At 44.8% G+C, this 12,334-nt stretch overlaps 1 protein-coding gene across 9 annotated transcripts; it reads right to left on the reverse strand.

The window, feature by feature from the left end:
• Nucleotides 1-1,371: 1,371 nt before the first annotated feature.
• Nucleotides 1,372-11,490, reverse strand: brd3a (bromodomain containing 3a). Of its 9 annotated transcripts, none has more exons than XM_028973448.1 (12): nt 11,394-11,490; nt 9,316-9,656; nt 8,260-8,397; nt 7,768-7,912; nt 7,308-7,501; nt 6,827-7,189; nt 6,483-6,611; nt 6,189-6,410; nt 5,722-5,769; nt 4,388-4,608; nt 3,731-4,011; nt 1,372-3,457 (listed from the first exon to the last, which is right to left on the reverse strand). In XM_028973448.1, exons 2-12 carry the CDS (start codon nt 9,511-9,513, stop codon nt 3,351-3,353), a joined length of 2,046 nt encoding a protein of 681 aa, XP_028829281.1. In that variant the 5' UTR covers nt 9,514-9,656; nt 11,394-11,490; the 3' UTR covers nt 1,372-3,350. The 9 variants fall into 9 exon arrangements, with proteins under 9 accessions (XP_028829281.1, XP_028829286.1, XP_028829287.1 ...); XM_028973453.1 differs by having other exon boundaries at nt 6,827-7,186; nt 11,132-11,441; XM_028973454.1 differs by having other exon boundaries at nt 6,204-6,410; nt 11,132-11,441.
• Between the last annotated feature and the right edge of the window lie 844 nt (nt 11,491-12,334).

Raw genomic sequence — 12,334 nt, forward strand, 5'->3', positions numbered from 1 at the left:
AAATGCGGTGTAGCTACTACTGTCCATCTCCTCACTTGCAGTGTGACTGCAGTATTATCATATTAATAATGCTCAATGAAGGAAACGTGTTGCCTTATGTGCTAACTAGTTAAACAGGCTTACATATTTCAATTCTGGACATATTGGTGGTGTTCCACCAATGGCCGCTGCTCCACCAAACACACCATCATGAAGAGGTGCCCCTGCTTCTGAGTGGTGAGCTTCAAAATACCGAACCGATAGAATCAGCGCTCTTTCCCCGTAGCTTCTAGTCCCTTGTTGTCTCTCGCCCTGGGTCCCCAAATCACTAAGGCTGCCCCTCATTTCACGCTTGGCATCCAAACCACAGTCTTCACAACACACTGCTGGCTTTGTCCACTACAAACCTCATGAACGTGGCGCATTTTATCCTCCATGCGATTATCCAATGATGCCGCATAGCTTGTTACGGTGGGGAGGACAACAGCGATTTGGTTGCTAACCAAAAAAGATCTGCCTGTAAGATCCTATGGGATGTTATGGTCCAGTTGTTACCGGAACATTCCTGGCAAGTTCTTGCTCATGTCTGACCTTGCGCCATCGGGACATCATATCATCACATCCTGTGGAGGACAACCGTCAGCAACCACATCTGATGAAGGACCACAACCATCCTCCCCGGGCGCCTGTCATGGCTGCCCACTGCTCACTCAGGGTGATGGGTTAAGTGCAGAGGACAAATTTCACTGTGTGCACCGTGTGCTGTGCTGCTGTGTATCACACCGTGTGCTGTGTATCACTTCACTTTATTTATTTTATTTACTTTATCCAGGTCACAATCCCGTTTCCCTGCTGTACATTCTGCTGCCATCTGACGTTCGCGCCCAGGTACAACGGCCATTAATTCGTAAATCAATCTTTAGGCAAGCTGGACTCTTCAACGAACGTGACATTTGTGGGGATATTCTTGCTGACCTCTTGTTGACCCCGACTCCAGGCCAACGTTTCGACAGCCTATTACATCTCACTGACCGGCTAGGAATTATTACCACTTCACCCCCTCCCACAGACTGAACTAGGCATCTGAAGGTGCCTCCCAGAGGTAGTTTAATAAATGGATGTGTTTATAATGACGAAATAATCATCAAACGTGGAAATCTGTTCGCTGTGGTCACTGCTTTCTGCCTCTGCTGACAATTGGGTGTGTAGAGTACAGTTGTGTACAGTCTGGGTGATAACAATACAGCTCATATGAATTGTATTGTAGTTTAACTTGGAGGTGGTACTCATGGTGAAATATGATTGTATATTTTTATACGTCAGGAGATGTGTTTGGTTTGTAAAGGCCAGCCAGGCCCTTATTCGGCATAGAAACAGCAGCGCAGACAAGCCTGACATTTTTACTATTTATTTTATGAAAAACAAAAAACAAACAAAACAAAAAATGAATAACCTGGATCCCAGGACAGCCCAGGTCAGCAATTACATCACACGTTCTACCTGTGATCCCATACATGATGCTGCCCTCTACGCAATGGACAAGTTCCTGAGCCACGCCCGCCTCTATATTACAATGAGCCCATAATCACTGACAGTTTTAGGGGAAATACAAACAGCTCAGAAAGGTGTAAGAAATTTCTAATGAATCGGCATGCATGTCAAGGATAAAATTAAACTTTTTTTATATATATATATATATAAAAGGGCTATAATAACCAGGGCCTAAATTTTAACAAAAGTTATAGATTTATTTCTATACAATATGATATATATATTTATTTATTTTCTATTATTTAGACTGCAGCCTCTTTAAAAACCACCTGAAAGAGCCTGAAATGGACAGCATTGGTATGGACTTCCTCTGGGAATTTCATGGGATAAGTGCAACCAGATAATAGAGACATCCATGACCACAGAATGTCTGTATCATATAGAGGCTATATAATAAAATTATATCTTACATAGCTCAATGACAATGAATATATGGTGATAACTGACTTATTAAAAAATGCATTAAAAATAAACCAAGACCTCTTGAGCCCAAAAAAAGTCGTCTTGGATATATTTGACAAGAGGGCCTAGACGGGGTCTAGGTAATGTTTGTAATAAAGAGGAGGGGGGATAGAAAAAAAAAAAAAAAAACAGAAAAAACCCCCACAATTTTTTATGGAAAGCAAATCCAAAAATACCTCACCAAAACAGCAAATGTATTTTTAATCAAACAAAATTACAACCATAAATTGTTGACTGTTTCCTATAATGCTTTGTGTGGATATGGAATTTTTTCCCCCCTCAAAAATTTACTCTTTGCTGAAAAACTGGGACATGTAATTTGGTACATTTATTCATGTTCACTATGAAACATTTAAGCTTCTTATCTAAGTGTTAAAATTAATTTTATTTCCTATTCAATAATGAGGCTTAAGATGCCAAATAGGACTCTTCTCCAAACTTGTGTTTGTATAGAGGTGCAGGTAGATAAGACACCATCAGTATGTTAGGCATGTAACCAGAGACAGAATTGTGTTATACACCATAAATAGAAATGTTATATTTTACGGTGTATTCAATCTGGTTTCCAATAATAAAAGCAAAATTGTGTCAATACACTCATGATTAGAACAGGAAGGAGGAACTTTCAACTGTCAAACTTGAAGTTTGAGGAGAAATATTTGAAGGGCTTAAAAATCTAGACTGACTGCTCTATCACTTTCATATACATTTCATCCTGTAAACTCACGATACAGTCGTAATCGAACTAGCTCCTCATGTTCGCTCTCTAACAACCACAAAAGAAGGAAAAAAAATAAAAAATGATCCAAATTAAAAAGCAATCTTACAGAAACTAGCGCTCACATCTGCTATGCCAAACTTCTCCAGCAAAAGACTTTACAGTCACAAACATCAGTCCACATCCACGCAGCTAGATTCAGGCCATTCGGTTAATGAAGAGGAGGTCCTTGACTGCTTATCCTGAAGCATCAGAAAACAAGAGCCATGTAGAGTAACTGCAAAGTCTGATCTGAAGAATCTTCACCAGCCCATGTTCCATAGAGAGGGGACTGATTTTTGCCAAAAAAAAAAAAAAAATTCACACACAAAAAAAAAAAAATAAGCCAAGGAATTTGGTTGATTTGGATATCCATTTGAAAGAAAGTCCAGATTCCCCCCAATTTCTTTCCATTAAAGTATTTTATAAAAAGAATTTTCAACATGGTATTTTTATTTTAGATTTTCTCTTATATAAAAAGTCACTGAGGAAGAGAAAACAACCATGACTGCATACAATATATATATATATATATAAAAAAAAAAAGGCAAATTAAAACAAGCAGTTCCCATGGAAAGGTACAGGGCAGGGGGGATGGAAATCAGTCTGAATCGCTGGTGTCAGAGCTGGATCCGCTGGTGCTGGAACTGCCAGAATCTGAAGAGCTGCTGCTCCCACTCAAACGGGACGGGCCAGAACCGGACTTCTCTACAAACAGAAACGGGTAGAGAAACGGAGTTCAGATTCTGAGTTCATGACCGGTATGTGCTTAGCTTTAATAAACAAACAAATCAAATAAATAAAAAGCTTAGTATAAAGATTTTTTTTGCAGAACTTATTACTAAAAAGGGTGTATAAAACAGTGACTGTTTACAAGAACAATCATTTTTCAGTTTGTCATAAAGCATTAAGATGTTTTCATCCAGAAATAAAAAATGATGTGAATTTTAATGAACAGCATGATGGAGTGATGGTACATACGTAGAGGTTTCTTTTGTTTCTTCTGCAGACAGGACTTGACATATTTCTCCAGCTCTCGCAGGGTGGAGGGCTTCAATGTTTCAAAGTCAATTTCAATTTCGTCGGGGTTTGAGTCTCGTAACGAGGGCTCTCGTGATTGGATGATGTGCACGACACGTCCCAGTTTCTCCCCCGGCAGCCGGTTGATGTCCAGGCTGAGTTGGCGTTTCTCATCGTACGTCATCGGCAAACACTCCTCCTCGTCGTCAGACTCGCCGCCACGGCTGCCCTTCTTTGGTTGTCTGGACAAAAGAAGACAGTGACAGCGATTTATCTACCTTCAATCAATAACCGGAAACCAATAACCATAACCCTGCAGGCCAAACATTTGAGGAGAGAGGGGGGGAGGAAAAAAATAAAAAATAAAAAAAACCAATATACCGAGGTGTACTAATTAGATTTAGTACACTCATTTGTTCCCCCGAGGCAGCAGAACCTTTTTAATCGGCTTGGTTCCTTGTAAACGCACATCGGTTTTAATTAAATTAGGCTCACAACGTTAAGCCTAACAAGTTCATTAGAATGCTCGTTTCCTTTAAACAGGGAAGTGTAGTGTGGACAGTAAGATTATCTAGTCAGTAAAAATGAATAGGTTTGGGGAAACGCTAGTGCACACACCTGGAGACAGGGACTGTACTGTTGGCCTTCCTGGAAGGGGTCTTTTTCGGCTGAGCCGTTTTAGCCGGCTGGCCCGGCTTGGCCTTCTTGTCCTCTTCCGTTTTGCCTTTTCCAAGCTTGTTCTCTTTTTTCTTGTTCTTCTCTTTCTTCTCCTTCTTTTTCTTTGGCTTGCTGACAGGAGCCTGGGACAGTGCAGCTAGCTGCTCGTGTACAGCCTTCAGCTGGGGAAAGAAGGGGAGGGGTTTAGTGATCTGCCCCGCCTACATCCCGAGCCACAAATCTCAATCAAATCCTATTAAACAATATATTCATGAAAAGTAAAAATGAAGGGTCATCCAAAAATCCACTGACGTTAATAAATGGCAAAACAAGGTGATTGATATTTACAGGCATTTTTTTTCAAATAAGCCAAAAATACACCATTTCAAATGCATGGGCATATAACGAACGGCTATAATAATAAATCAATTCCATGTGTCATCTACATTTCACTCTGGTAATACGATCAAGCTGAGCACAAAATTATCTGGCTGCCGTATTCCCTGCATAGGAGTGGTCAGTGTGTTTTAAAGCGCAGAGTGACTGGCTAAAAAATTCAAATGCCATAATGTTACCCATCCAAATGGAGCAGAAAAATTTAGCCTGCATGTCCACTGGTCCTGGACAAAGAGGCAAACATATGAAGTGAAGAATCCAGGCCCCTGCAGCGCTTTCATATTCTGCCGTTGCTAAGCAACCGCTTCCCTAGGAGCCACTATGAATTAACTCCTAGTAACTCGGCAGCAGATGGATAGATGGACAGATGCTATTCAAGTGTTTTTGTAGAAGAAACAAATTAGATAAACCCTCAAAATGACTTTATAATAAGACTGAGGAATTACTTGTGAGACCAAAAATAATAAGATCAAAAAGGCACTAATACACGTACAGAAAAAATAAATAAATAAATTTATTCAAATAAACATCACCTGACAACTAGTATATTGTTCATCAGTTTAAATATCATAATAAAACCATAATGGAAACGAGTTTCATTTTAGTAACCATCAGATGTTAGGAACATGACAGGAAGGACCGGATTGGGGCATACACACCCCACTAACGCTGCCCTCAAGAAATACATAAGTCTCATTTTAAGCCCTCTACTGCATAAAAACAGCTATTCTAGCAAGCACCTGCCATATTAATAATCATAATATTTCTGTGAAGCCGTGCAGACTGAACAAGTCACAAAGACGATCCCTTCACAGGGCATTAGACCGGAACGGTGTGTTGTGTGTGTGTGTGTCCATATGTGTGAGGGGGAACAGAAGGGGCAAAGAGAGGCAGTTCACCTGAGGTAAGAGTTTGGTGCAGCCGTTTTTGCTCCCCGCATACACACACTGGAGATGGGCCAAGGGACGAAAAAAAAGAGCATTAATGCACAAAATAACGGGGTCAGTGTGTCACCATCTTCTACACTGACACCAGCAGGCTCTTCGTTCTGGGCAGGGGAAGGTAGCATGCAAGACAATTTACTGTTTTTAAATGCAGTAGAGGGCTAAACATTTGCTAGAACAAAATGCGTGGGGGGGGGGGCAAGATGCCAATTTAAGCTGAAAGCTGAAGAGAAAGTGGGGAAGCAAGGGGCCGACAGGAAGGAATGTAGAGAGCGAGGCACTAAAGGAACGTCCCTCCGTATCTATCCTAACAGCGCAAGCGCAGGATTGGCTGGACAGAAGGAGGGTGTGGTGTGGAGAGTACGCTCGCCAGGCCCCCTACAGGCCGGGAGGCGGTACTGCTCGTTTTGCGTGAAACCCACCTGTTCCGCACCCACCTGTTCCTGGAGCTCAGCGAGGCGCGTGGCGCGCTCTTCCTCGGAGTCTGAGCTGTCGTCGTCGTCGTCATCATCGGAGGAGGAGTCCCCGCTGCTGCCACTGCTGCCTGTGCTCTTACTGACCACAGCGCCACTCACGACTCCGCCCACCGGACTTTGCTCGGCAGGCTCATCCGGCATCTTAGCGAAGCGCATCTCAAACACATCCTACATTCATAAATACAAAAAGTTAGAACTTGAAGGGGAACTTCTAGAAACATTTTTAAAAAAAGGACCAACCTGAAGTTTTCTGGCCATGGCAACCACCTCATGATCTGGAGGGTTGTACTTGTAGCAATTTGAGAACATTAATCGAACATCAGCAGCGAAGCTCTGTGCGTCCATGTACTCCCGGCCATCCATCTTTTTCTAAAACAGAACACAAAAATGTTCTACAACTTCCAGTAACAGACTAACACTGGACATTAGTACTGAATTTTCCTTGTACCCTGAAACGCTCATTGGGATTGTGGATACCAAATTAAGGCAGAATGAATCATGCACCGACAACATCCTCAGCCCATTCTAAGACTATGAAGAGTGATAAATCCTTGTGGTGAAACAGGTAAAAACTGCCAGCGTACTTTGACAGTGCTGAGGTCCATGGGGTGTTTGATGATTTCGTGGTAGTCGTGCAGCTCCAGCGCTTCGGCGTCCACCGGTTTATAGAAGGGCCACGCGTAGGCTGCATGCTTTTTGGACAGCAGCTCTTTCAAGATGGTGTCGCAGTGTTTGAGGTGCTCTGTCAGCTTGCAGCGCTTGGGCCCAAGCAGGCCCCCCTCGCCATCCTCAAAGTCCTTTTTGGGGGCCTTGATGGGGCGTCCAGTGCTCTCGCGCCTGGAGCCCACGTTGCCCAGCTTGGAATCAGAGAGTGGTGTGGGCGATTGGCTGCGTCCAGCCGTGGGGGTTGGTGTCGTGGTGTCTGCTTTCCTCTTTATCCCTTTCTTCTGAGAAAATGGGACAACACACAAATATAGATGGCATCGTTAGAGAGATTTTTGGGATTGGCGGCAAGCACGTAACTTTATTCTGAGCTAAATAGACCATAAGCACAGGATATCTTACTTTAACAACAGGCTGAGCAGGTGGGGCCACGGGCATCATGGGAAGGGTCTGTGTGTTCTGTATGGTGGGCAGGTTGGATGGGATTGAGCTGATTGGGCTGGGTGAGACAACTGGTGTCTGGGAGCTTGGAGACACAGACCCAGGAAACGACGACTGAGGAGATCCAGACGACACAGACACATCCTGCTGGCCACCTGGAGGATGGACAGGAAAATAAGGATAGGTGACCCACTCGCCTATGAACCAGGAGACCCAGGTTCAAATCCCACTTACTACCATTATGTCCCTGAGCAAGCCACTTAACCCTAAGTTAAATGCTGTAAATGCAAATGTAATAGACCCAGTATAAAAAAAAAAAAAAAAACATATGGGAATAATACAAATAAGGCCCTTAAAACGTGAAGACCATCCCAACAACAACTACAGTGAAACAGCTACACAATCAACTTATATTCCATACCAATGCCAGGTGGTGCAGTATTCTTGCGACCTTTGGCCTTTGTTGCTGGAGGGAGAAGCTCCACTTCCTCCTGTGGCATTTGAGCCACCTTCTGAAGAAAGATCTTCTCTAGGGCCTGGGCCATTAGGACAATATCATCTGTGGGCTGAAGGGAAAAAATAAAGAACACTCAGCTAAACTGGCAACAACTTCACAGGCCTCTTGGTTACCAATCAGAGTGTTTCCTGTTCCTGGTGGAAAACCTGCATTTTTATTACAACCATGGGTTAATTATGACCATCAGGACAGTTCTCATGGTGTTATCAGAAAACTAAATCACGGAGGAAATTGTTAATATTGTTTCACAAATTGTGCAATTCACAAAGCATAAATTCAAGCATTTTCAGAAAGCTGTTAGGGGATCCGGATTAGTATAAGAGCATTTAAAATCAGGATTCCTGAAAATGAAGAGCCCATGGTGGAATTGTGATCGGACTGATCCCTCGCTCTTACCTTGTTGTAGATGTAGCAGTTGGTAAACATGGTGTTAAAGTCCTGCATACATTCACTGGCACTCCAGTAGTAGGCGTTCTCTAGTCTCTTCTTGATTGTACCCATGTCCATGGGGTTCTTAATGATCTTGTGATAATCCTACAAACAGTAATTAATCGGTTATACAGTTGTAGCTGCAGTCCATCAACTGAACTGAAAGGGAAGTAATGGTCATTGTGAAGCACAGCAAGCACTCTGTGACAACGAAACTTGTCCTCTCCATTTAGTGAGCAGAATCCATTAGTGAGTTCAGAATCCTGACATCCACTGGAAAGAGGGAAGGGAATATTGTGAAATCTACTTATGGTCAACTCTGCATGATGTGGAATACCTTATCAAATACATTATGTAAATTATATTTCATTGAATTGCATGTCTCCCATGTCAAATTGTAATTATTGGATGCATTATCATTGTAAAGAATGGAATATTTCATTAAATATTAGTAATCACAGTCCACAGAGTAGATAATTAAAAGTGTTGGAATATTACATCCGTTCAATCATGTCTTGCAGTCCAGGAAGAACAAACGAATGATTTGATGAGCAAAATGAAAAAGCTGGTTTCCAGCTCACCCTCCTCACCCTATGGCACATGTCAAACTCTGCCCCATCCAACAAGAACACTTTAAATAGGTGTATTATGGCCCGGCGATATGAAAGGCTGAAAACACAAACTACAGATCCCATAATGCAGTGCACACTCTGCTGAAAAACTGAGCTCTGTAGCTTGCACAGCAGTAACTTTGAAGAACAAAAAAAGAATTTCGAGCCGTTTCACACCCCATTAGACGTTGATGTGGAAACTGCTCCTGTACAGATTAAGCTGCAGTTTAAAGATAGAGTTCGGTAACGCAACTGAAGCACTGCATTATAGGATCTGTAGTTTGTGTGTTATCAACGCTTCATATTGCCAGGGCCATAATAATAGATGTATATAGTTTGACACCCCTGCCCTATGGCTACTATAACCTCACAGACGTGGTTTGTTGAGATCAGCATGATAAAGTTCTCTCACCGGAAGACACAGTTTGACTGCATCCACAGGCTGGTAGAACGGCCAGGCAAACTGGTGCTTCCACAGGGTCTTCACCACAACATTCTGCATATACTGTAGCTGATTGGTCTTCCTGCCAGGCTTGTTAGGATTGGTCACCTCAGGGGGCGGGGGGTTGCACACAGGTGCAGCTGGGGCTGCTGAGGTTACAGTGGACATGCTGGCGAACAGGAAAGGGGTGTGGGGAGGGGGACAGCTTCTTCTGCACAAGGCAGACCTGGGGGGTGGGTGTGGTCAATGCACGCTTTCTCTCTAGGTGAGTCGTTCTATCCGTCATGGACTACATTGCCTCGTTGGGACACCTGGAGAGAGAAAAAAAAAAAAAAAACAAAAAAAAAACATAAAAGGTTACACAGCTACACATTATCCATCCTCAACTAACTCCTCTGCTAAAAGGAGTTAATAAAAAACAAACAAACAAAAAAAAAAAACACTCAAATAAATATGAATGAAATATTATATAATATAATATGAAAAGCCTCATGGGAATAATGCAGTTCAGCCTAACTGACTAAAGCACCATGTGTTCACAACAATCAGATTTAAAGGCAACGGACCTGTGTGTTGTGTTTTGTGATATTAAAATAAAATAAAAAAAGAATAAAACCAGTCTATAGAAGAACAGCTGTCTAATGGGTCTCTTGGGAAGGCCATGTCTGCCGCCGCCATCCCGCCCTTTTATTCACAACAACCGCCATGGGTCACGTGTAAGGCCACAGCACAGGCGTAGACCAATTCAAAACTCTCAGGACATAATAACAGTCAAGGCTTATGGAAATGTCCCACCAATCACCTCTCCGCAACATGGCTTTTTTTCTCCAAGGTTACACAGCGTGTCAGTCCCTGTGACCGCCTGGAACCTGGAACTCAAAAGGCCAGGTGGCACACATTTTGTCCATATGGCCAAAAGGGTGGGGAGGGGACTTGCTTGCACGTTCCTGTCATTAAAACAAGGGCAAAATAAAGACGCCTGTCTGGAAACTATTTAAACGACACCGTGGTCTCCTGTACATTATATGCATCACACACCCCGCTTGTGCGCATGTGCATTCCGGGCAAGTTTGTTTACTATTCGCTGGGACTACAATGGCCAACAAACCTCAAAACTACAAAATCAGAAATGTAATACAGACCAAAAAAATGAATCCAAAGTGTCTCGGAATGTGCGCGTTCTGCCACGAACCCCGCGCCAATCCGGTAAAACACGTTTCCCACACGGCGAACTCCCGCGTAAACAGGCAGCCCGCTCGCCGCCATCCATCACCCGCTCACGGCGCGCTAAAACAAGAGCGCGAACGTCGAACGAGAACACGGGCGACTCCACAACTCACACGGGCGCCGCCAGGGACGTCCCGCGGTCGCTTTTAAACAAGCAGCACCAGAAAAGCACGCCGCCGAGCTAACAGGCTAACAGGCGCGAACACGCGGGGGAGGGGGAGTCGGCGGCGCGGACGGGCTGCTTTACGGCAGCATGTCGGCCATAGCTTCGGCCCGCTCGCTGCCAGCGGCTTCCCCGTGAAAATGGCCCCCCGAGCCGCGTGAAAACGGCGCCCGCCTCGGACCGCGGCCTCTCGTCCGCCCCCGCGTCGCGTCGCGTCGCCGCCGGGCCTCCGGCGGGAAGATGGCGGGCAGCTGCGGGAGAAGTGAGCGTTAGCTCGGCCGGGGGAGCCCGCTCACACCCGTCTGCACGGCGCGAACGGCGAGAGCCGCTGAAGAGATCTAACTTTAAAAACAAAAAACAAATGTAAACGACAAATTACACGAGGAGGAGAATTACACTGCTACACGCCGACCAGGGTCCGGATCTCCCGACGGGCGGCGGTGGCGGTCCCCTCTCAGCCCCGGGCAGCCTATTGTTGTGCGGCTACAACACAGACTCCAATCTTTGTCCAAAACATCGCCGCCTCGCCACTCGATCGCACCGCAGCCGTAAATCCTACTGCGTCGGCACGTCACCGAACAAGACGCCGCGGCCCGCTCGGTCGGCAGAAGCGGGAGAAAATGAGGCCAAATAATGAAGAGGGGGGAAAAATGTTTACTTCCTTCACGCCTCCGCCGTCGCTGCTCTTTATTCCAGCGCACCAGGTACACGGAGCGCGGCGCGCATGCGCAGTGGCGGCCGCCTCGGGGACGCTGTTGCGCGCGTAGAGGTCCATGTTGCGTCCATGCCTTAAATGCTGCGGCTGCCCGGGTTCAACGTCACCCTGTCCCGGTGCTGCGTGGCAGGTGTGGACGTCTCTCGATCGCGTGTTCGTCACTTATGGCATCTTACCTACATTTACATTTACCAGATGCCCTTATTCAGAGCGAGTTACAATCAGTAGTTACGGGGACAGTCCTCCCCGGAGCAACTCTGGGTTAAGGGTCTTGCTCAGGGACACAATGGTAGTAAGTAGGATTTGAACCTGGGTCTTCTGGTTCATAGGCGAGTATGTTACCCACTAGGTCACTACCAACCTGTGCCAGTCGTAGACATTTTCAACATAATGCGCTTTCAGTGGCATGTGTGATGTGCAGAACGAATGCACCAGATCTGCCGTTGTGGCTTGCTATACTCAAACTAAGCAATGGCCATCCCGCCTCTGGAACGACCCAGAAGCCTAGCAGGGTTGGGCCCGGTTAGTACTTGGATGGGAGATTGTTCAGGAATAGCAGGTGCTGCAAGCTTTAACTATATGGGAAGTGGTAAGGAAATCAGAGGTCGAAAGGCCACCGGTTGGACCTGCCAGCATGCCACTGAGGTGCCTGGGTGCCTTTAATGAGTTAATGGGGATGGGTTAAATGCAGAGACCACATTTCACTGGGTGCACTGCGCTGTGTCACATGTGACAACTAATCACATATTTCACTTTCATATTCATATTTTTTATGTTAGATTACATTTGCAGTATGAGTGTGGGCCTGTTTGTTCCATGAACAAAATCACTGTAAACTTGTGGATAGCAAACATTGAATATATTTTCCTCCGAAATGTATTGGG

Source organism: Denticeps clupeoides, chromosome 3 (assembly GCF_900700375.1).
Source record: "Denticeps clupeoides chromosome 3, fDenClu1.1, whole genome shotgun sequence".
Taxonomy (NCBI): domain Eukaryota; kingdom Metazoa; phylum Chordata; class Actinopteri; order Clupeiformes; family Denticipitidae; genus Denticeps; species Denticeps clupeoides.